This window comes from Camelus dromedarius, chromosome 1 (genome assembly GCF_036321535.1).
Source record: "Camelus dromedarius isolate mCamDro1 chromosome 1, mCamDro1.pat, whole genome shotgun sequence".
Lineage (NCBI taxonomy): Eukaryota > Metazoa > Chordata > Mammalia > Artiodactyla > Camelidae > Camelus > Camelus dromedarius.
In genome coordinates, this window is record NC_087436.1 from 74,590,201 (window position 1) to 74,615,773 (window position 25,573).

A 25,573-nucleotide genomic window follows, 5' to 3' on the forward strand; every position below is an offset into this window, starting at 1 on the left:
GTCCTGGCTCATTTCTGAGCCACGTGATGGTCCAGATCTCCTTCCATTTGAGGATGCATAACTTCTGTAGAAGTAGCCTTCTTCACACATAGTTGATGGTTCTCAGAATTCTTGTAGGCTAGCCTCAGTGAAACGTAATTCGAAGCTGTTAAATGGCTTGGCCTTCCCTGAATATGTGCTCAACACTGATTTGGAAGTATGCTGGTGGCAGCAGAAGTCAGTCCAGGTTTTCTAATTTGTGGTTCGTTGAGATATGTTCTGTTTTCCTTAGATCTGATCATGAAAAATATCTAATCGAGTCCTTATTAAAGGCACTAAAGTCACTTTATTGAGGTCTAATTGATATACTGTACAACTCACCCATTTAAATGATACAATTCAGTAGCTTTTAGTATGATCACAGAGTTGTGCGACCATTGCCACAGTCAATTTGAGAACATTTTCATCACCCCAGAAAGAAACTATGTGCCTTTTAGCAGTCAGCCCTCTAACCACCCCAGACATCGGCAACCACTAATCTGTCTCCTTATCGCTGTAGATTTGCCTGTTCTGGACAAAGAAAGTCATACTGAAGCTCTTCTGGAGAATTAAATGACTTGATGAAAGCCATCCAGTTAATAGCAGCACCGAGATTTCAGCCCAGCCAGCCTGGTCTCCAGTCCTGTGTTGTCTACCATGATTATTAGGAGATGATGACAGAACTGCTTCCTTTTTCAGTTCACACGTGGACTGTTCTATATGGGGCTCTTAATCATTTAAGGAGGAATTTCTCCCTTAAATCATTCCCAACATGACTAGGACTTTGGGAAGGAATATAACATTTCCCTTCTCTGAGAAATCACCAAATTTACAATTTAGGGATCTCATTAATAATGCAGAGATGGCTCGGCTCTGCTCTGCCCCAGTCTGGTCACACTCTGAGTCATGTGAGCCCCTCTGGCTGTCATGCTCCTGTGGCCAGGAGAGTGAAGGATGTGGAATCCCTGGAAGAAACTGGAGAGCAGCTTCTTCCTGGGACATGGCCATGAGGACATGTGAGAGGAAGGCTGTCGCAGGGAGAGTGACTAGACTTAGTCAAAAGGAGGAACCAAAGCCGACAGGGGTTTTGGCCTATGTGAAGTGCATGTGTAGCTTTCACAAGTGGTTAGTGGACCACAGATTCTGTTTCAACTCACTTGGAAGAGATACTGTGGAGGGAATTCCTACATGGGGTCCCAGCCCTAAAATTCTGTACATAAATGGGTATTGAGAGCTTCACAATAACAGTGCCTGACTTATTGACATTTATGGAGCATTTCTGATACATCAGGCACTGTTTGAGGCTCCACATTTAATGCTTACAATAGTCCCATGGGGAGGTGGTTATTACTCCCACCTCACATGTCAGGAGATGGCAGCCCACAGCTAAGAGTGAACAGCTGTCAGTGATGGAGCAGGATGTGAACCCAGGTGCTTTGGCTGAAGCCGACACTCTCACCCTTTATCCTAACGGCCATCCAAGCAGAGGACCATACTTGGTTAGAGCATCGTCCAGGGCTTAGGCTGTGATGGCGCTTGTTTATTCTGCTGTCAAACTGCAATCTGAGCTCATTGTGGGAATCAGGAAGTAACATGAATGAATACCATCCAGTTTTCCTCTGTATATCCCTTCCCTTCCTTTTAAATCCTTTTGCATGGTCATAAAACTAAGTCTGTGTTAAATTTCTTGGAAAGAAAATATCCATGAACCTTTGCTACTTTCTCTCTATCAGATTCATGGAACTGATATTCCCCAATTAACCTTGCTCTATCAAGAAGTTTTTTTGTAGGCAAACCGTTCCTGGTGACAAAATCCTGTATGGTATGTGGGAAACAGATTTCATTGGTGGTTACTCTTGTCACTCCATTCAAGTGGAGAAAGCAGGTTCCTTGGTCACTACATCAGAATGTTGGCTGGGAGGGTCCTGCTGCTCCTCAGCTTTTCAGTTCCCAACTTGGAGAGAGAGAATGTGCTTTCTTTCCTGCCTGCAGAGTGTGAGATGAACTAGAAAATATAAATATCTTGAGCATCAGACAAAATACCACTTGGGCAGCCTGGGCTGAGGGTTATGCCAAGCTCTTTGTGGGAGGGGATTTGGCTTTAATACATTCTTGTCTTTCTCAATTTGTCTGAAGTGGAGGAACACATCTCCAGGAACCCTAAATAATAATTCTCAGAGCAGCCATCTCAAATGTTATTCTTACATGCTAATAGAAAAAAAACCAAAATGACTTGAGAGAAAACAGAATGTAGCCATAGCTACAGAATAAACCAGTGTGGCACAGTTAGGGTTCTTGAACACTGTCTCTGCTCAAGATCAGTCTGGGCAAGGCTGGAGCAATAATTTGGGCTAAAGTGTATTTCTTACTTGAATTTTGTGCCATGATCAACTGTCTAAAGCAATGCTGTTCAGTAGAAATATAATATGAACGACACAAGTGATTTAAAATTTTTTAGCAGCCACATTTAAAAAAGTAGAAAGAAACATGAGATTAATTTTAAGAACTTGTTTAACACAATATATCAAAAATATTATCATTCTAACATGGAATCAATATTAAAATTCTTGAGATGTTTTCATAGTAGGGCTTTGACATTCAATGTATGTTTTACAGTTACAGCACATCCCGACTTGGACGCATACCCCACTTACTCCTAACAAACTTTAAAGTTTTTCAAGATGAAATAAGTACCCAAAAGATCATTTTCCAGTATGTTTGCATACATATTGACAAAACTGGTTCTTTTTTTTTTTTCCGAAGATTTGAGTGTGATGCAAAATGAAATACAGTCCTATCAAAACAATAGTTATATTCAATGGAAAAATATTTCACACTGCTTCCCTTTAAAATTTAAATGTAAATTAATTCAAAGGAAATATAATTAGAAATTTCTGGATCTTACAGGCCTCATTTCAGGTGCTCAATAGCACATGAAGTAGTGGCTACTCTCAGACCATGGGCAGCACACACTTGGTGTATAATCAGAGACTCTAGTTTCTCCTTGAGTCTGACTCCTGTCAAATATTCAGTATCTGGTTGCAGGGGGGTCGGATCCACGAAGCCCACCCACGCTGAGCTGTAGGGCCTCCTCACTCTCCTGCCCTCTCTCCACCTGCCCCCGTGTGGAGGCTGCAGGTGGGGGGGGGGAGCCCATCTTCGTCAGCACAGGGAGGGTGACCACTCTCTCCTCGTGTTGCCCGGCAGGTCCACCTCCCCTTCGCCGTGGTTGGCAGCACTGAAGAGGTGAAGATCGGCAACAAGATGGCAAAGGCCAGGCAGTACCCCTGGGGCGTGGTGCAGGGTATGTATGCATTGCGGGGAGGGTTTCCCCATGTGGGACCCTCCCCACTGGGTCTGGGGAGAGTGGGAGGGAGCAGCAGGGTTTCACACCTGGTGGTCGTGGAGACAAGAAAGAGATGGTGGGAGAGGGTATAGCTCAAGTGGTAGACCTAATTACCTCCCCCTCCCCCCACCAAAAGAAAGAAGGAAAGAAATGGTGACCAGGCTGGTCAATGGTAGGAAGAATGGCTGCCAAGCCCTAGTGCCAATGAGGTGGTCCCTCAAGGCCCCGGGTTGTGTGGGAAATTTAATAGAAATTCCTGGTAGAAAAGAGTTCCTCCCTGGGAATTCCATCTGGTTTCATCAGCAAAGTCTAAGAAAGCTGCAGAAAATTTCTCCATTATTTCTGGAAAAATTGTCTTCCAGTTCAGTGTTATCTCAGTAAAAATCCGAGAATTATGAGAAGTGATCTACATTTGGCATTGTGGGACAGGACCACGGTCTCTAACCTGAAGACACTTCCCATGTGTCACTTTGATGGGCAAGGACTTCGTTACTTGTCCCTGTGTGTTTGAAGGAGGATGTCCAATGCTCTGGATTAAGTAGGGTGGCTGCAGAAAGTTCCTTCATTGGTTTAAGATATGTCAGTCCTTTTTTTGTTCTGAATAAAGACAGTATATCTGTGAGAAATGAGAAAACACAGTACCTTGGAGACGTGTAGGAAAATTGTAATTTTTATGAATCTTCCCAATTTCTCTCCAATAAGAAATCTTTTTTCAGTGTGTTGTTGATAAAATGAAAGGAGGTGGTACATAAAAACTGCCTCGTAGAGGGCCAGACGGCATGGCGTGGTAGAAATTGGCCTGGCCTTGGAGCCAGGTGTGATGGTGTGTGAGTACAGACCATGCTGCCGCCCTCTGGCAGGTCAGCTTGCTCCTCCAAGCCGGGCTTCGCATGCGCGAAGCAGGAGTCACAGTGCCTGCTTGGCAAATTGTGACAAAGGGTCAAGGCAGTGCTTGTAAAGCCCCTCCCGTAGTGCCCGCACGGAGTAGGCACTCAGCAGTCGCCATCGTCATTGCACTCATGGTCACTGTGGTCAGAAATCTTGTGTCCTTTTGGATGTGAGGAGGATCCAGTAAAGGACCTTCAAGGAGCCTTGAGACCTCGGAGATGTCAGGAGTGATGGTAATGCCATAGAAACATCCCTTCCGATTTTAGTGACAGCCCCGCTGCTTTCTCCTCCATCTCTTGCAGTCGAGAATGAAAACCATTGTGATTTTGTGAAGCTTCGGGAGATGCTGATCCGCGTGAACATGGAAGATTTGCGAGAACAGACTCACACCCGCCATTATGAATTGTATCGGCGCTGTAAACTCGAAGAGATGGGGTTCAAGGACACTGACCCTGACAGCAAGCCCTTCAGGTACAAAGGCACCTAGCAGTCGGGGCCCCCAGACAGCAGTGGAGCGGGGGTGTGTGCTGGTGCGTTACAGAAATGCCAGTTGGATTCAGATATCAGGGGTGGGGGGCTTTGGGGGTAGATTGATAGCACGTATTGCCAGGCATTGCGATAACCACTTCATTTGCATCATCTCAGGTAGCTGACGTAGCTGGTGTCACTGTCACATCCTCATTTTAAACAGTCTAGGAAATGATGGCACTGAAAAGTGTAAACAGGCTGCCCAAGTAGGAAGTGACAGGCGTGTTCTTAACCGTTATACTCACAGAGGCCCCAGGACCCGGTCCAGGCATTTACAAAGATGTGGACGCTCATTACAGTTTGCCCAGTTCATCTTTGCCAAACAGGTTTAACTTGCCAAAGCTCCTACTTTTTGAAGCACTCGTATCAGCCTTAGGTGAATCGGTACGATTCTAACAATACGAGTGAGTAGGAGAAGGAATAATTTCCAGAACATTTGTTACGTGTTTCCCCACACCATGGATGGATGCAGATGAAGAGGCAAAATGTGAAGGGGAGAATATCGAAATTAATGTAGAATTAGTGGCCCAGCAAAGGCCAGGCCGTGGCAGAGCCCAGTGACGGGGAGGGGTCAGCAGGGGCGGAGTGCCGGGCCGCACAGTCTGGGTGAGTCGTCAGAGGAGGGCGAGGCTGCTGGGCCGGGTTTGCCGCCTCCTGGTACAGAAGTGGATTGCTTTGTCTCCGCTGAGCTGTGTAATTTCTTAATGGGGATTTGCATTGAGGTGATGTGAGGTGTGTCTGTGCTTGGTGCCTAAACTGATCGGGGACCACACTTCCTTGGAAAAGATGGTTTTCCTCCTCTTTTGTGGCTGGCCCTGTAACTCATGCTCAGATGTGTAGGAGGCTGTGTGCAGTGCCGGTGGACTCCATCCCCTGGATCTCAGCTGTCATCAGGGTTGGAGGGGGTTACTTTCTTAGAATCACTTTAGAGATAGTTTGGTGAACTCCAGGCTGGTCTCCTGGGACAGTGCCTGTGGAGCGCTGTGAGCATGCATGTATTTGGTGAGAACAATTGGAGACCCCAGACAAAAGGCTTCTAACCAAGAAGTTAACTTGTAGCCAAGTTTGCATCATTTAGTCCTGCCCCAAGGGCTGGTAAAACTGACCCTCCTCAACCACATGAAGTGTGCTTTCCGAGGCAGGGTGGAGGATGCCTTTTGTGCACACAAGTCCAGCTCACTGAACCTTGAAATGCAATGACTGAAAAATAGTCCCTGCAACATCAGGCCTACTCTGGTTATTAAACCTGATGAAAATGGGTTTTGTGTGGCAGACGCCGTCTTTGTTCACCACATAGCTTACATGGGCTAGATCAGGGCACAGTCAGACCTAGTGCCACGTGGGAGATGTTTTAGGCTCTGTGGACCATGTGATCTCTGTCCCAACTATTCAGTCCACTCTCACGTGAGAGCTGCTGGAGATCTTAACCTAAGTGAATGGACGGGGCTGTGTTCCAATAAAACTGTATTTTCAAAAACAGGCAAAGAGGGGCCAGATTTCACGCTTAGGCTGTAATTTGCCAACCCAGGACTAGGTCATAACTTGGAGCCCATACACTGCCTGCAGAAGTTCGAATGCATGGGACTGTTTCTTAAGTCCGTTAGAGGTAATTTACCTCCAGAATGTCAAGAGCCAGTCAGCACAGCTCTGTCCCCTGCATTCCCTTCCACCCTCTCGACCGATAGGCTGCTTGGGTCCCTGGAAACCAGGATGTGAGGATTTCCTGCTGCTGCAGTGGGGCAGCCTCCTCTGCTGCCTCTGTCTCTGCCTTTGAATTGCAACATCTCCTCTGAGGCCACGGTCACTGCCCACCCGGAGGAGCGTTGCTAGGTACATCCAGCAGGTTCTGCAAGGCCTAGCAGAGCGGGGTCCAGCCCACTGCTCTGGTCTCCCTGTCTCCAGGGCCTTCAGGATGGGCAGGAGGTGCCGCTGAGGTCTGACTTGTGGAGAACGGTACTTCATTCCCTGAAAAGGGAGGAGCCTCCCCCCCCTCATTTGCATTTGGTTCTGCTGGCCTGGGGGTTTCTTTTTGATGATGAAAAGGAGGGAATTTATGTATCTATATGTGTGTATATATATAAAACATATACATAAATGCAGAACCAAGGCCTTTACACTTTTCCCTGCATAAAAAAATAAGTAGAGAAAAGTGGACTTTCTAAAAATAAATACCTTCCATCATCTCAATTGCTGGAACCCTGCAGGTAGTTTCTCTGCTTAGAAATCCACTCGCTCCGCCACAGGCAGCCCTCTTGGTGCAGGCAGGGTGATTTGGAACATAAACATTGGCTTTGAGTCCCAGGTCTTGGCAGAGAGCAAAGTGAAATGAACTTGGTGTTCCTTTCCTTGGAAACCACTGCTTCACAAAGGGTCTGGCCTTTCCCTTGGAGGAGTTTCCGGCCTCCCCAGCCCTTCCTGTGAGCCTGGCGGAGGGTGCAGGAGGGGACCTGCATGAAGGATCACTCAATTAAGGAAAAGCGAAAGCCACAGTTGGTTTGAGGGATTTCCCAGAATTTTCACCTCTCCTGGATGCTCATACACGACTTGCTTTTCCTGTAAACTTAGGGTGAGCTTGGAGGAGTCTCAATGCAGGACTTAAGGGTTTTTATATTCTCAGAGTAGAGGTGTCCTTCATGAGGGTACAGGGAAGTCCATCCTCCCCTCTGGGCACCCAGCATTCACCGTTTTCCACTGGGGCCTCACTTGTGTTTATAAAGCAGAGGGTGGCCTCTAAAGCCAAGGCTTAGTAAGTGGCAGCTCCCCTGAATAAGTGACACTGAGTGACACAAAACCAGGAGCTGGGCGAGCACAGTGACTGGCCGCATTCAAGCCTTGGGAGTGCGTCCTCGGCACCAGAGCCCAGCCGCCCCCGGTGGTGTCCTTCCCCTTGTCTGGGTGCAGGGTTGTGTCTCTCTTGTCTTGAGGCAGGACCCCTGCAGCCTTGGAGCTCACGGTTCAGCCCAGCCAGAGCACCCAGGCCTTCCCTGGACCCCGGTCCCCCAGACCTGGCATTTGGGGTAGAAGGAGGGATGTAGCCCATGGACGAGGACTGGTCTTGTCCCTGCTGCTTGTCTCCTGGGACGCCACTGCCTTCTTCCCAGCCTTGCCTATCCTCACACCCCTTCCTCGTCTCAAATGCCATCTTCAGCTTGACTCTACCTGTCAGATCACAAAATGTGCTCCTTCCGCACCACTCTCTCAGGAGATCACAGCATTCTCAGGCCAATGAGACCTGTTCATTTCTAGGAGGCTGTAGGCCTCGCTTCCCCAGCGGTGCGGGAGACGGAGCCCCTGTCTGAGCTAGGTGGTCCGGGCGCAGATCCTGGCTCTGTTGCTTCATTGTGTGACCTGGACAGGTTACTAAATGCCTCTGTGTCCATGTTTCTCCATCTGTAAAATGGGAGGTGATCATAAGGTCTACCTGATTGGGTTGTTGTAAGGACAGTGCTTTCGCGTGTGTAAGTTCCTCCATGGACACCAGTGACGTGTGATGCTCCGGCCTGTCCTCCATGGTCTGGTTCCGGGAGACGTGACAGGGAGAGAGTTGTGCTGTGTGAATTCGCTCCCCCTTCCATGGACCTCCAGGAGTAAAACCTGCCTGTATGAAGGCTAAGAGGAAATGAGAAGATAAAAGCCTATTTTAAACCATCCTAAAACCTCATGAGAAAATTGTTCACTTCTCACTTGGAAAAGGTTGTTAATAACTACAATTAAAAGTTAAGTTAGAAGGGCTCAAAATTGCAAAAGGTATCATCACTTCAGGTCTCTGAGAGGATGATACAGGACCAGTTCCTTCTGGGCTGGTTTTTACTGGCTGGAAGCATTGGGGAGGGTGTCTGGTGTCTCTCGTTGATGCAAGGATTTCTGCGGCACCTGGGGAGTAGGACCTGGGAAGGCCGTGGCTGCTCCAAGTCACTTCTCGGAAACGCACTGCAGTGGACTCCTTGGAGGGAGGTGTTATGATTTCTTTCTCATAGGGGGCTTATTTCTAATGCATAGTTCCCGAGCTGATTCACATGCCTGGGTGCCGTCTAATAAGCTGCGTTTGCTGAGACCATCTTGTTCCTTAATCTTTCTCGAGGACACGTGCTTTCCAACTTTGGGCCGCAACCTTCACTACGAAACATGTTGTGTGTCCTGATCCAATGTATGCATTCCATGAAGTAATACCTGCTCTTATTGTTTGCATTGCATTCGGGTTTCTTCTATCCTGTTCTCTAAACTTTTTCTTTTTACATTTAGGCTAAGACTCTCAACTGGGTTGTGACCCATAGTTTGAAAAACGTGTCTCCAGAAACTGGAGCCCGAACTAGGTAGTGGCTGGGACTGGAGTAGGCAGAGTTATCCCACGAGTTCTTAGAATCCCCCGGTAGCTTTCCCCAAAGGACATTCTCTCTGTAGGTGACTTAGCAAAAGTTTCCATGATTAAACAAATTTGGGGAGGTCCAAGTGAGTCAACTAAAACAGGTTTGTTTGTTTTTTGTTTTTATAAAATTGAAGGACTTCTCTGAGCATTTAAGACAAACAATGGTTGGCAGGCTAGTTACATCAAGTCACCTGGAAGCACTTGAAAAATACAGATTACTTTGCCTTCGCCTGACATCCTGAATCAGCATCTCCAGGAGTGGAGTTAGGAAACTGCATTTAGAGAAGTCCAGTTAAACGTGCCCAGGTGGTCCTGACCTGCTGCTGGACGTGGGAGCCACCACGCACTGTGACTCACTGAAAGGGGGTCACGCGTGGCTTTTCCCTTTTATTTTTTTGACTTGGGAATCCCTCCTGTGAAGATTTCTTGAAACAAGCAATCTCTGGAACACATTTTGGGTCATGTTTCTTGGTAGTGTTTCTAGAATCGGTGTTCCATTGCTTGTTGGAAAGAAGAGGGGGGTGTATTTATTATCTTAAAATCGACAAAAACGGGCTTTCCCCCCAAATTTCATAGCAGGGACAAGTCATCCTCTGCCTTTGGCAGTTCTGACCCAAATAATAGTGATGAAGAGCTTATTAGAAGCTGATGAGCAAAATCAAACTCATGAACTGGTTCTGTGTCATCCTCTCAGATACCTAAAGTGATGACACCTTCCAATTTTTAGCCCTTACAACTCAATTTTTATTGTAGTTATTAACACCCTTTTCCGAGTGAGGCGCGAACAATTTTCTATATTTTTATTATCAATACATTTCTATATCTCTGTGGCTACGTAGCTTAAATTTCAAGTCCAATTATTACTATTTATATTGGCCAACAGTAACGCTGGCCAAATGTGCTTTTGTCTCATAAGATAATGAAAGAGCTAAAGACACCTCCAGAAACTCTAAACTCGTGTTTGTCCATGAACAGGTAATGTTGACATTCCTGAGGGCAGGAGAACTTATTTCTTCATCCACCAGTAAAAGTGTTGATGAAAGAAGTCTAAACAATCCTAATTAATACAGTTTGTAAGTGTTTAGCTCTTTGTGAATGTATATCTACATGCACATGCTTCCCTACAGCTGAATGTCCTTTTTCTCCTTCTGAATGGACAAGTGTGAATGCTGGGCTGGCTCTGCATGGAGCCTGGGGTCATCCACAGGTGCTGTCCGCTTTGGAGTGAGCACTTGGGATGAACTTGGTGCCCAGGGAAAGGTGGCTAATCCTGCAGGCTTGTATTACTGTTAACAACTCTTGTTCTAGGGAAGTGCAAGGGAGAGAGAGAAGTGGCACTTAGCCGCAGATGTTTCTCTGTTTGTGCGAGTGCAGGTTTGGGTGTCTGTTTCTCTAAGTTGTGTTACCGAAGGGGATTTTTTTTTTGTAAATATATTTGTTCTGACTTGGAGATAAAACTGAGTCATGGCATTTGCTTTAAAATATTGGGCCCTGGGTTCTGTAGACAGTCAGGAGGAGGATGAGGTTTAAAATAAAAATAAAATTCCTCCCTGCTCTGTTTACCATTGGTACTCTGGCTGGGAGAGTAGCAATTTTCTGTAGTATCTTTAGATACACTATTGTCTCTTTAGATGGATCCCTGAGGCTGTGTTCTAAATTGAGTTCTGGAAGGAGATGAATGGGGGAGGTGACATTTATTCAGCCCTTAGGCTGTGTCGCATGCTTTACTCACTCTGCCCACATTTTACTCCTATAATCATCTCCCCAGAAGGCATTGTATCCACATCTCCTACAAAGAACCCTGAGGCTGAGAGGCCACACCCTTCCCCAGATCAGTAAGTTGCTGTGGCCAGAATCCAAGCTGGGATCTGCCTGGTTCCCTGGCTGATGCATTCCTCTCCCTGTGCCCCCTCCATCTTCTGAAATTCTGAATCCCATCTTCAGTGTCTACCTGGTACTGATCCGGGAGTCGCTGGCCAGCCTGGGCTTCCCCTTTGTGACAATATGTGGGCTACAGCTTGGCCGGGAGGAGACACCCCATTAGTGCTGCGCTGTGCTCATTGCCTCCTCTCTGGTTCCTGATGCGCTTGTCTTTCTGTTTGTCACGTAACTGAAAAGAAGATGGTGCCATTTTGTGTGTCCTTAAACCCGGTGAGTGGCAGTTTTATCTGTTCCAGGGAAGTGATTGGGTAGAAATGGTATAAACCAAAATGTCTTGTTCTGCAACTTCATGACACTGTCCTTGGTTTGTGGCTTTTAAATAGTCTTCAGGAGACATATGAAGCCAAAAGGAATGAATTTCTGGGAGAACTTCAGAAGAAAGAAGAAGAAATGAGACAGATGTTTGTTATGAGAGTGAAGGAGAAAGAAGCTGAACTGAAAGAGGCGGAGAAAGAGGTGAGCCATCCGTCCTCTGTCCAGGGAGAGAGACAGCCAGGACTCCATGCCATTCTAAATGCTTTCTGCGTGTATTTCGTCCCGGGCGTGGCCTACTAACCTGTAAGAGGAGTAGGTCAGCTAGTCTTGTCCCCATTTTACAGCTGCTAAAACCGAGAGTCATAAAGGTTACGCGATGTATGCAGTCACATACCGAGTTAGCAGCGCAGCCAAGACTGACACTAGACCCTGCATCTCCAGACCTGACCCCGCCTCCTTGTAGCTCTGTGTTCCCTCCATTTACAGGTGCTGAAATGCAAGCTCTGGGATTCTAGGACTATTATTATTGTCTCAGCCTATCAGCCAACTTGGTGAACTAAGCGGCGAGGGCCCTGGGCCACTGTCTGACGGGGCTGGGCTCCGGCTGCCACGTTTGTGCCCACGCGTCCCTTTGGGGCGCACACTCCCTGCTCTGGTGTCCCGCTGACTCCCAGGCCAGGGTAACTGCTTCCTAGAGGCTCAAGCGGAAGTCTGCTGTAGCGCTCACGCCACTGAGAGGGCGAGAAGTGTGTTTGCCTTTGATGGTGGATGCTGAGCATCTCAAGTGCTTGACCTGCTGCTTGGTGCACTTCCAAGTGGAATTGTCTCAGTCATTTCATCATCATCCCCTTTTGATTTATCTTTATAAAGACTCCTGAAACTCAGACGTTATTTAAATAGCTAAGCACTCAACATAGTTTTGCTGCGGAGAGAGGAAAGTTGAGCCTTATTTGCTGTTGGCTTTAAGTACCAAGCAGATGCTGGGTAAAAATCTAGAATTATCTAGTGAGAATGACCTCCCTCCTTCCCTCCCTCCCTCCCTCCCGTCCTTCTTTCCTTCCAGTTTTTGTTTCTGCATTGTGATAATTTTCTAAATTCAATTTGTCTAGGGCCAGAAACTTCACATATTATTCTTAATTTGAATAGTATGTATGTATGTCGCACATACATGTAAATCTGTAGTCACTGTGTTAAGTCTCTCAGTAAATGTATATTATATATTTCAAAAAAGGATCAGAAGGAAAGAACTTTTACCACTAGGGTGAGTTTCTTACTAGAAGCAAGGAGAATTTTTATTTTCTTCTTTATGTTTTTTATGATGAATATGTTTCTTCTTCTTCTCCTCCTTTCTTCCTCCTCTTCTTTTTTTTTTTTTTTAATGGGAGGGGGTAATTAGGTTTATTTACTTTTAGAGGAGGGAGTGGGGATTGAACCCAGGACCTTCTGTATGCTAAGCATGTGCTCTACCACTTGAGCTATACTCTCCCCTGAACATGTATTATCAGAAAAAGTGCACCAGAATTCCCCTAAGTCCTAAGGCATCCAAGTCCCAAAGGAGCACAGGGCTCCGAGGGCTGCTGGTCACCATCTCAGCCTGGCTCAGCGCGGACGGCACCTCACTCGTGTAATTAAACGTGGCGCCGCCCGTGTTCTGGCTCAGAAGAGACCCAGACAGCCTTATACCAGTGAGCGTCCCGTTCCCGCCACCAAGCGTGTCCTCCTCTTCTCCCCAGCTCCACGAGAAGTTCGACCTCCTAAAACGGACACACCAAGAAGAGAAGAAGAAAGTGGAAGACAAGAAGAAGGAGCTGGAGGAGGAGGTGAACAATTTCCAGAAGAAGAAGGCGGCAGCTCAGCTGCTTCAGTCCCAGGCCCAGCAGGCTGGGGCCCAGCAAACCAAGAAAGACAAGGATAAGAAAAAGTAAGCAGGTGTCGCCCCCAGGCAGCGGGGCCTTCTAACAGTTGATTCCTCTTGCATGTCTCTACTTTTCCCATTTACAGACTGGAAACTGGTCTGTTACTAGAAAGATCAAAGCAAGTATTTTCTCTACAGTGCAGGGAAGACGATAAAGGTTTTTAAAATATTTCTAAAGGGTACACAGATGTTAATTGGTAAAACTTGACCACACGACCAAGCAATCAGGACTGCAGGAACCTGTCGTCTCCAGTAGCATCTTCTGCACCAACACTAGGACTCTTGAGAAGACAGCGCATTTCTCTCCACTACTCTCTGGAGACAATCCTCATGGCTCTTGATAAAGAGCACCCTAAATTATGATTGATAGGATTATTTTTCTAGTCTCTGTCATAAGGCTTGATAAGCCAGTCGTTGGAAGTCTTGTTCTCAGAATGAACAATTCAGACGAAATGCTAGTGGCCAAGTTTTCCTCTAGATTCAAGATTATGAATTATTTTATTGTGAAAATGAGCTCAAAATGCCCATCTAATTAAGTCACCTCCATGAACTCCCAAGATACGCTTACACCCACCCAAAAAACCATTTTAAAATATGGCCTTGATTGAATGTGAAAGGGTCAGATTCTGCTCTTGAGTTGCCACTCCCTATGATACTTCATCAGCAGCAGTCTGAATCCAGTGGGAGACTTGCACCTTCCTGGAAATCCTGTGATTTGAAACTTTACATCAAATCACGTTAAAGGCCAGAAAGGGCCAATAATTTGATGGCAATTATTCTATTGATTTGACAGTAGGCTCAATGGTCAATAAGACACCTTTGAGGAAAACCTTGGTGGTAGCCAGGTGGGGAACCCACAGAGGCCGCCCTCTTGTGTTTAACGTGCAGTCCTCTGAGGGCAGCGAGAAGGCAGCTCAGAGCGTGTTTTAGGATTCTCGCTCTTCATCCTTAGATGCTAAGGTTCTAGGGGAAAGACTGACAACTGAGTAAAACTGTTGGTACTTGAGTAGGCAAAGAATTACATTCTTAAACATATATAGCAGACAGGATTGAGCCTGCACAGTAGTTGAGTCCACTCACGGGGGAGCGAGCATGATGGTGGTGTTCACGTGGTCTCGGTGAACACGCAGGCTCTCGCCCCTGAGCCAAAATGCACTGCCACAGTGACACACGGAGCTTGAAATTCTGCTTTACAAACTTTGACTTTCCAAGCCCTGAGACAGCAGAAGCTGGCTGAAGGGTGCAGGGGAGCCAGCAGCTTTCCTAAGCAATAGAAAGTAGGTGGTGGAGGTGAGCTGTGATTTGAATAGGGTTGATCTAGACCCAAGTGATCAAAGGACTCCAGAGGCTGAAAATTTAGTTATACTGGATTAATTCTGAGAGTAGCAGTTGCCTAGATAATCCGGTTCAAGAAAGCACTTTGTAGCTACTCATGTTGAGAGAGCGTCGGTCACTCATGGTGATGTTCCCCATGCAGGTTCAGAGATTAGTGACTCTTCCAGTGAAGACAGAATGAAAGCCATTTGGCGTCCTACCCTTGTTGATCCAGACTAACCCAAGATAAAAATAGGTGTGTGTGTGTGTGTGTGTGTGTGTGTGTGTGTGTGTGTGTGTGTATCTATAGGCATGAATGAAACAGAAAAAGCTGCTGACTCGGTTTAGGAAACCCAAGGTCAAGTTTTTCTTACCCTGAAGCACTAAAGTGCGTAAAGGTACATGTTTTAGAACTAAAAATGTTTATCAAAGACCAGCAATGTTCCAAGGATATTTCATGTATACTGGATGTGCCTTTAAGCAATAAAAATTCCAAGAGCTGAGCAGTATTGTGCCTCCACTACAAAAAAAGTCTTATCTAGTAGCAGACTTCCCCGTGTAGGGAGGTTTTTCTTGTCCTTTTGAACGTTTTTGGTTATTTTCTTGCCAACCTCTGGCCTTAGCAATGTACAGTGCTTTTCAAGTTTAAGTGAAGTATGTGTGAATTGTATTTTAGCCTTATTTATACATTCTCAATTTCAATGAATGGAATTAGACTTAATTTGGTGCACAGTAATCACCAGATTTTGGGCCTGATGACAGCAAGTATTTTTTGGCAACTTCTCCGAGGTTCTTAACCTTCAGACTTTCCCATTTGAACAGTGAAAGCAACTGCAACTCTCCTCTTCCTACCAGGGGGGAGTTTTGGTCAGAGAGTACCACAGAAAGACAGTTACCAGGGTACCCAGAGCAGTATTTTGAAAATAAATGGGAGGCCCTTTCCTCCGCCCGCAGCTGGAGGAGATGCTGGGGTGGCCACACCTGCCACTTAGGAGCTGGCTCTGTTTGAGGGAGAAAATTTTTTAAAAGATGTTTATTCCTTCACCTGCTTGTATCCACCTCAGAGCTGAACTGAGTTTTTCTAATAGTTTTAAATTCTGTTTTTTCTATTCTACTGACATGCTCCCTCTGTAACGTAGGTAAGGCTTTGTACTTCTCCTTGACCTCTAGTGGCATGAGAGCATATAACATTTCCTAAGATTACAGACAAGCTAGGGCTAACCCTGGCACTGCCATTAGCTGGACCCCACCTCCTGCCATCTCTGGCCACCAAGTCACTTTCCTTGTTTGCGGCTACACCTCAGTGGTGGGACTGCCCGAGGGTAAGTTGTTCAGTAGACAGTGTTCATCTTTGCTGAAAACGCTGCACAGTGGCCAGCAGGCAAGTTGCATCCATTCCAAAAGAGAGTTTTAAAATCTGTCATTTTAAAACTGTACCTGGCATCTGATAACTATACTTTACACAACCATCCACTCATCTTTTCTTTTTTAAAAAAATATTTTGATTCTTGCTAAGGAATGAAGTTGCATGTTTTGGACTTGCCTAATCTTAGACATGTGGATGTTGGATTTTGCGTTGCTTTATACCTAAGAGGGGGCGTCTCCTGTCATTGCTCTTGCTGTAACCACATAACGATCGTCCTTTTTCCCGCCACCCCAAGTAGATGAGTAGCATGCCCTCCATCCACTCTATTCCAGTCCCCAAGTTAATTGTTCAAAGACATTTATTGTGTATTTATTCTCTGACTCCAGCAGCTCAGACATAGAAGATGCAGCTCCTATTCAGTACCAATGTGGTGCCCAAATCTAACCAATAATGGTTTTGTGTTACTTGAGAAGATGAAAATCAAACCACAAATCCTTCCACTAGAATACATAGTGGTTTCAAGAAGTCACCCATGAATTTGCAGTTACATGCAGATGGAAACTAACCATGTGTTCTTTAATTTGGTATTAAAATTTTGCTTTTGCTCGTCATGTAGAATAGCTTACTCGAGTGTTTGGTTTTAATTTCTGTCAATCCCATAATCATTGCATGAGCAGTCACCATCACCAAATGCTGGTGCTGGCGCTCCTAATTTTCCTTCTTTTTAATTTATTATTATTTCTAACTTTTTTGTTTTGTTTTTTAACTTGCAGTGCAAGCTTCACATAAAGCCTGGCAAGCCAAGGATGGTCCGCATTCACCTGCTTTTGCAGTAATATTGTATCTCTGCCATCTGTGTCCTTTTGTTTTGTTTTTTTTTTTTATTTTTTTTTACCCTTCCCCAGACACCATATAACTATTAACTCATTGTGCTGAATGTTGTTGGGTTGTGGGAAATGATAGAACAAGGGAACGGCAGCAAAAGCTATGTGCCGCTGACTGGGTTTCTGGAAAGCCGATGGTTTGCCTTGTCTGCCTGTTCAGAGTGGCGGCAGGAAGCACGCCTGTCCTGTTACTCGTGTGTGGCTTTGGACTGAGGGGAGGAGGCTAAATTGCTCCATGTACCTCTGGCAGGAAAAACCTCTCACCACCTCAGCAGCTGAACTATAAACCTGGATAGCCATGACAACCTCTTGCTTTTCTTGATCACTCATCTCCATGATGGCCAAGGCCCTGAACGCCCTCTGTCTCTCCTCCATACCTGCCCCAAAGCAAGGTAGCTCTGTCTGCAGGCAGAACGGTGGGTAAGCCTTACCTGACCTTGACCCTTGCGTGGATTTTTTATTACCATGGTAACATTATTTGGCCTGGGTTGTGGGTCTGTTCAGACTGACTGTCTCCTCTTAATGGCTTTAGAAATGTGTCTGAACCCCCATCTCTCAAATCCTGGCCAAGCTGGTTGTAATAAGGAAACCAGGATGACGTACAGCTTTATTGGGGTGCCCTTGACCCTCTCACAGAGAGCCATCTCCAGGGTCAGATCAGACAACGTGGCTTAGCCAGAGAATCTTCCACCAAGGATGATGGGCTTTCCACGACCTACTTATTACTTTACAAAATCCGGTCTTTCATAAACACACCTCAATTTGCTCTCAGTAGGCTGAGGGGGAGGGTCTCATGACTGATTCCAGGGTGACAGTGCTTCTAAGAACATTTTTCAATAATTATGAGGAGAAATTTTCCAGAAATACTTAAAATAGCAAATCTGTGATGAACGGCATCACCTGCAGCACAATTTGAGGGGACCGTGAGGTACAAGTGGAAAGAAACACGTACCCAAACCCATGAGTCGAGACGGCAGACATCCGACTTCACGTCCAGCCTCCTTGCCTAGTCTCCTTCTGATGTTTGGCAACAAAGAGAGGGAGGAACAGAACCACTGGTCTTTCCAACCCAGTTGTCTCAAAGGAATGGCCTCCCCTTTTCCCTCTCCAGGACCCCCTGCTGTTCATGTCTAAGTCTTGTCGCCCCATCACCGAGGATAGGGACTTAGCCATGTGCCAGGGCACAGACTGCACGCCAAGTTTGTACGGAAAAGGGCATATCTGATCTCTTTTCTGTACTTTTCATTTGTGAGGTTTAACCTGTCATCTTGATTTTTTTCCCCTGTAATAATGGGATACTCTCCGTTTTCTCTCTGACTCCGTCGTCTCCTGTTGCGTTCTTGAAAGCAGAACGCTTCTCATGAACCTGGTATTTCACCTCTGCGTTTTCCTTTTGGCCTTCATGAGTCATACGTTAAGCAAGTAGGACAGAATACGCTGTACCTCTGCACACATATGTACACCTTTTTTTTTTTTTAATTACTAAGTCTCTAGTTGATTCCAGTAAAGATCCCCCTCCTCCACTTCTCTTTATCCTCAACCACACTCTTAGGGAAAGAAGGACTGGTCTTCCATGAACTGATTTAGGCTTAATTAGGCAAAGTCAGAAATCAATTTCATTGAAGCGAAAATAAGCTGTTGCAGAAACCGCAAACCAGAAGCAGCAATAGTGGTGTAAAGACAGACTTAGGAGCTACTGGGGCAATGTTTTTGTTTTTGCTTTTGTTTCTTACTGGTTCCAGTCTGAAGCTAGCTGTGGTGCGGCCAAAGCTGAGATGGCATGCTGGGTCTAACCAGGGGCTGAATTTGCTCAGATGCTGTGCACCAGACCGAAGCTTGAATCCGTGTGCTGTACGCTTGTTCCAACCACTGCTTGCGTGAGCATTTTTGTGTCTTGTCACAGAAAATACACTTCTAAATTCTAAACATGCATCACTTGAAAAATGATCATTTTACACGCATCACTACAGCCTTTTCACAGTGAGCCTTGCCATGAAAGGCATCCAGCTGACTTTTTGATTCCAAGATTGTTGATTGGATTGATTCCTTTTTTTCCCATTAAATTTTTCACAGCAAAATATATCATATGGAGAGTCAGGGAATAAAAGGTCAAAGGAGACAGATAGCAGCTTTTTTTAAAAATTCATTGCTTCTGAACTTTTTCTCCCCCCGCTCCCTGGCCCTGTTTGGTTTGTTATTGCTGCCCTCTCTTTTTCTGTATCTGTGCCTTTTTTCACAGTAGTCCTTGGCTCTGCACGGAATAAATGATACCCTCAAATCTAACTGGATGTGCTTTCGCCTTTGCATGTAAGTACGGTAGTAAGAAACCTTTGAGATCTTTCTGACCTTTTTAAATTAGAGAAACAAATGGGATAGGTGGATTTTTTCCCCCAGAGTGGGGAAAGGGAGGTATTGGTTTGAGTAGCCTTTGTTTAAAAAAAAAAAAACTAAATATATTCAAAACAGCCTACATTTATATCTTTTTCACAAGAAACACGTAGATTCAACTTTTCCTTGATATCAGTATGGAAGTCAGAAATCATTAGTCCCAGTCTGTGTTCTACACAGCATTGTGGGTTCATTGGATACTACAGAGGGTCCTTGGTCTCACTGTGTAAATAAAGCTAGAATGAGAAAGCTTCCGCTGGGGAAAATCAAGAGGAAAAATTATTTTATGCTGGGTTGCCTTGATGACTGCTTCATTTTTTGGTGATCTTGTTTAATGGTCTTTCCCTGGAGCTAACTACCAGCAATGATCACCTCTTTTTTTTTTTTTTTTTTTGGCCAGACAACACTAGCTGGCCTCTCCCATCTTTTGTTCAACCATAATGACCATCTTTTTGCTTCTTCTGGACTTCAGATGCCCTTAACTGTTGTAAGTGCAGTAGGAGGTGATGGAAAAGCATTTATGAGAATTTACTGGCAGTTGAGAGACTATGTTTTCCTAGCTTAGGCTCTTTTTTAATTAACCAAGGTTTTGTCCTGAAAGGGCACCTCAACCAGGGGAACATTTAACGTAAGGCTGGGCACAGGTTACTTCTTTTCCTTCTCTGCTTTGTGATCTCACCAGCACTAACTCTTACTCTTTCTATCTTGTGCACCTCAAATAGACTTGGTTTCCTCACTTTCTTGACATATCCATGAGTGTCTCATATACTAACTGTTGAATCAAGTTTTTCAGCTGTTTCCAGCCCATGTCATACTGTCTCTGTGTGGTCCTACCAAAACTGTCCATTCAGATCCCTTTGCTTTGCCATTTGCAAGTGTCTCAAGCTGTCAGGTCTCAGCTTCCAGAAGTCTTGGTTCCATCGATAGGATACATGTGTGATGACTCTTTAGGGGAAATGATGACCTACAAAGTCTAGATTGTATGTAGGTATGAAGGGAATTTTTTAAATAAATTGAAAATTAAGCTGTGAACAGCATTAGAACGTTTGTCTATTTCTTAATTTTAAAATATCCTGATTTGCCTTAAATTGTAGCTGTAGATCATTGTCATTTTGCTGTTTGAAAATAACCAATGTGTTTTTAAAACTGTTGTGTAATCTACTTTCAGTGTTAATGCAGAATTGTCATATATGTAAACCGCATGTTAGACACTTGTCTTTTTTAAAAAACTAAAATAATTGTACTGTTGTGAAGTATATCATTTTTTTTTCAAGTATGAAAGTAATCACTTAGCAAACGTGCTCAGTAACTTGGTGTCTGTTAAGGTAGGAGAGTGGACAGGTAATCTATGCATATATCACTAGTGCCAAGACATAAAGTAGGGGAAAATATATTTTTACCCAAACATTGTGTGCCCTTTTGTGAGTTCTTTTTAGTCACTGTTTGATATGCAAATGTACACGTGCTTATTATAATGGATAAAAGAAATAGGGATGAGAGTCTCGTGCTTTCCTGCCTTGTCTGGACTTCAAACGCTACCATCTGGGCAGCAGCAACTCCTCCAAGATGCTTGCCATGTGGTGTCTTGTACTTCGCACAGAGTCTCTGCCACCTTCTCTACCCCCTTCCCCCCCTCATTCCCATCCCCTTCCGCTCTGATCAGTGTCCCCTGGCGCCCCACTGCCCCCAGGCCCAGCTGAGGCATCCTCTTCTTCCCCAGCCTCTGCTGCCAGCGTTGCTGCTGCTGCTCTCCCCTCAGCCGCACTCGAGGAAGTCATCCCTTTAATTGACACACTGCTGTTCTTCCACAGTTCGTTGTAGAGAAGCTCCTTTTTTTTTTTTTTTAAGTCTTTTAAGAAACAAATTTGAATCTGAACCTCTCTTTTTTCTCTTCTGTAGCTTCTTCTTTATGTAACCATCCTGTTGACAAGCCCTACTCTCTCCTAATGGACATAGAGCATTAGAAGAGCAGGAGCTGTCTGTTCACACGTGTTGGGGAAGAGTTACCTCATTTCCACCATCGCCTCCTATTCTTTTAAAGTCTGGGTCAAATATTGCACTGCTGTTTGTATTTGTCAATGTCTGTTTACAAACCACTGCCCATAGTGGTTACTAAAGTGACTTTTCACCACCAAAACCAGTAATACCTAATAATACTACTTAAAAGGAAATTGAGTGAAACAGAGAACTTGGGCTAAAACCCGAGGTAGCCATGTGCTGGGATCCTCTTGCTTAGCTGTCATGTTCTTGAAGCTGCTGACCCAAGAACTCACGGACTGAAGACAGCACGTACCCCAATCTGAGGGTCCACAAACTTGATCTCATGTTAACTCCAGACCTCTCTGTCCCATGAGCGACATTCTCAACAGCCCCATCAGGACCCTCAACCATCAATCAGGTCATGAGATCTGGGCAACAGTTCTCCTTCCTTTTGTTAGTTTTATGGGTTGTTTTGAGGTTTGGGATTTTTTCTTTTAAACATTTGATATTGCATGAACAAAGATGGCTGCAATTTTTAAATTTGGAGTGTTCTATTGATACAATGTTTTTATTTTTCAGCTGACCGTCTGCCTCTTGAGAGAGAGAAGTGGGCATCCTTCCTTTAAATTCAGGAACCACTGTTGTTTTATTTGACTCTTTTTCTGTTATCTGCACCCCTTATATAAGTTTTTTTTGGTTTGGGATTCTGTTTTGGAAAAAAAATTTTTTTTCTACGTAGCCAGTTCTGGTTTATGTATTGGTTATTCAAACTTAGTTTTGGTATCAAAATTATGCCAGTTTTAAGCTCAAGGGGAAATTTAAGTGACGTTTAAGTCAGAATTCTGTTCAAGATTCTGTCTCCTCCTCTCTGACACAAAAAAATCCCTGTGTTGTCACTGGGGTTTGACCTACAAGTCTTAATCATGTTTTTAAAATGTGCCAGTGTTGGGTAGATGACTTTTCTGCCTCTGGGACTCAATTTATATTTAAAGGTACCTTAAAACAACTTTCTGGCCCATCCCTGCCTTTTTATTTATTGTGAAGCTCTTCTTTACCTTGTGTCCAGAGTTTTTGTGTCCTGGACCATGGGACACAAATCCCGAGCAAGTACATATCCTGTCCCAGACAACAGCAGCATTGACAGTGGTTCTGACCCACATTTACCAGTTACTCAGGTGGCTTTCTCCAGTGTCTGCAAAAAAAATCTGCTGGAAATCACTTACAACACCCACATGCAAACACACACTTCTTTCTGCCAGATGAGTCTGTGATTTCTAATGCTGACCTGTTTGTGATAGGCGAGGTTCAGGTCTAGATGACTTTATTAGCAGTCACCTCTTTGGGGCAGTTTTCATAGTCAAGGGACAATTTTCAGATCTATTTCTATTTTATTAGAGCATGGACATGCAATTAAGTTATCTTTTAATTTCCTAACTTGTCAATAGTCTTTGCTTCTTTCTACCCTTTTTCAGCCCCACAGTAGGTGGATATTGATGGCATGCGTTGCATTTGGAATGTTCCCCTCTATTTAAGAATGGGAACAAGCTTCTGTTGAAAGGTGGAATAATGAAGCAGCAGTCCCTGCCTCTTGAATTATTTGATTCTTGGGAAGAGGTTATATACAGCAATTGGATGAGCATGCTGGCAGGAGGCTTTCTTTACTTAGACACTATAATTAAATACAATAAAGTTAGATTCATCTGAGCCATTAAATAATTAAAATATAGGAATCAAGAGCCATCCCCTCCATACTACACCACAATCTGTAAGGACAGAAATCTGCTAGTGACGTGACCAGTGATTTGGTGGGGTGGATGGCTGGGTACCAACTCCTTAGCTGATGCTACAGCATGACACACTATCAGTTTTGTAAGTTAAACACAAACGTTCTATTGTGTGAAACCACTGCAATTACTAAGTACAGTCATTGGATTTATTTTTAAACTTTTTTTTTTCTTTTAGTATTTTAGTATCAACTTTACCCTATCATTTTAAAAACATTCTGCAGATTATAGACATTTTTTGAGCAGCATTTAAAAATCAAATTAGGCAGTTGTCTTTTTAAAGATACATGTAGTCTATTGCTGCTATTCCCTTTTTAGTCCTCAGGTTGGAGGAAGTGTAACAGTAATCATCTGAATGGGAGGGGGTGGGGGAACTGGCTATTATGTGTAGGTTGGCTTCTGTTCAGTTATCTAGGGAAAGCGGATCACGGACATCACTGGTCAAGTGCACAGCTATCCTCTGGTGATTTGGCATTTGGCTTCAGGTGGTTCCTTTTCTCAAGTGTTGATAAAACTGGTAGATTCTCAAGTTCTCCTGGCTAACCAACTAAGTGATATGAAACCATCCCAGGGCTAATTGTCAATAGTAAAAATTATTCGTTTATCCCAAGCTAGATTGTTGAAAAGCAAGAATTGAGTCATCTGAACCTATTTCCATGGTAACAGGCTTTTTTTTTTCCTTCTTACAGTCTGAAAAAAAAAAATCTTACTTGACTTCAGATACAGACTCTGCCTTATTGCTGAAAGTGTAGTCTAGATAGTCTATTTGAAATTGACACAGCACATGTATAAAGGAGAGATCTGATCTTCTGCATTAGTATGCGCTGAGCTGGGGCAGATAAAATTAGGTCACCTTCCCAATATGCTTGGCCACACTCTTCCCATTAGCTGTGCCTAAACTTTCTTCTTAGTTACTGGGGTTAACTTTCTGCCTACCATAGGCCCAACATTCAGGTAAATAGTTCTAGATATCTGAAAAATTAAGTACATAATTTGCTCTGAATTTATTTTAAATGACATTTCTATGCAAAACCTTTTGCTTTGCAGATGACTGTCATCCTTCCACCCTGGGGCCTGACAGTGTTGGCAGTGTGGCTCACTTTGAAGATCCTTGTACTTGAGTCCCTAGTCCTTGTGTCTGATACCATCTGGCTTTCAGATCAGTCCCTAGCAAGCAGCTGGCATCCTCAGAGCTGGTGTAGAGATGGCATGTGTTAATCTGAAAAGACTAATTGTGAGCCTCAGTATGCACTCACCTCCTCTTCCAACCTTTTCTGACAAGTAGCTGTATATAAATGAGATCTTTTGGTTGTTAGCGGAACATCGTGGGAGGTACAAGTGGATTTCACATCTGCCTCAAAGGTTACTTGCAGTGCTATGAGTTGATTGGCATTTCAGTCTACCATGGAAACTTTCTTTCAAAATCATGGCACACAGAACAGAGGCTAAGGTTGGTTCCTGTCAAAAAAACAAAAATGTGTCTAGGGGGGAGGGTGCACAATAACATTCTACAAAGTCTGCTACTATGTCTTTCCTGCACAATGCTTTTAGAACTCTGAAGGGCTGAGTTCTAGCTCTCCTTGCCCCTTATCCCCATCCATCCTTCCATCTTCCCCACCACCCCCCTCCATACTTTTTTATTCTACATACTGCACCAGACCTAATTTAGGTGCTGGGGATGCAGCTGTGCACTGAGTTGCACTCATCTCTCTGTATGCCTCATACAGCAAATTTGGGGAGTGAAAGAAAAGGTAAGCCCTTTCCATGCTAAATTGTTGCAGATAGTCTGGAAAGCAAAACCCACCCCCACTAAGTTGCTTTTTAGTGGTTTCTTTAGGTTGTCCTTCCTTCTGGAGTGTCCTCTTGCCTAATAAATTAAGCTGCTTTTGAGAAATGAGAAACCACTGGGCCCATGCTGTTCTAGCGCCCTCCTGTTGTGTAACACAAAATAGGTCAACAATTTTGGAACTTGATTTGCTATGAAGGTTGTACTTTAAGAGTCAAGAGAAAGGGAGAGCTTCAGCCTTAACTTGAAAGCTCCTGGAAACTAAAATACTAAGAGTTGTGTGCTCGTCTCAAATTTCTCCAATAAGATACTCTTGGTTACCTCTTATGACACCTTTTCAATAACCAAGAGATGGCACAGGGAGAGTTACGTCTGTATAACACACAGGTCTTACATCATAAAAACCACTGCAGATAGTCCCTGACTTAAGATGGTTTGACTTAACGATTTTTAAACTTTATGATGGTGTTAAAACGATACATATTCAATAGAAACGGCCCTTCTGAATTTGGATCTTTTCCTGGGCTAATGTGCTATGAATATTCCCATTTCGGTGGGCAGTGGTAGCTCCCAGTCAGCCATGCAACCATGAAAGTAAACAACGGATACTTAGAACCATTGTTTTCACCTCAGTATTCAATAAATTCCGTAAGATAGTCAACACTTTGTTATAGGCTTTAAGATGACTTTGCCCAGCACTGGGTTAACTCAAGTGTTCTGAGCATGTTTAAGGTCTATTAGGCTAAGCTATGATGTTTGGAAGATTTAGGTCCATTAAACGCATTTTCGACTTAAGGTATTTTCAACTTAATGA

At 44.4% G+C, this 25,573-nt stretch overlaps 1 protein-coding gene across 7 annotated transcripts in view; it reads left to right on the forward strand.

Annotated features, from left to right (window-relative positions):
- SEPTIN11 (septin 11) overlaps positions 1-22,196 on the forward strand; it is an 82,049-nt gene extending 59,853 nt beyond the window's left edge. The window contains exons 6-11 of one of the 7 annotated variants that reach the window (XR_010380845.1): positions 3,226-3,322; positions 4,555-4,723; positions 11,411-11,543; positions 13,076-13,263; positions 16,711-19,128; positions 21,769-22,196. Coding sequence is in view for 6 of the 7 variants with exons in the window: in XM_064485561.1 (XP_064341631.1) it covers positions 3,226-3,322; positions 4,555-4,723; positions 11,411-11,543; positions 13,076-13,263; positions 19,061-19,085 (612 nt within the window). In the remaining variant the exon portion in view is untranslated. The other 6 variants (XM_064485561.1, XM_064485560.1, XM_031471233.2 and 3 more) reach the window with 6 other exon arrangements.
- The last annotated feature ends 3,377 nt before the right edge of the window (positions 22,197-25,573 follow it).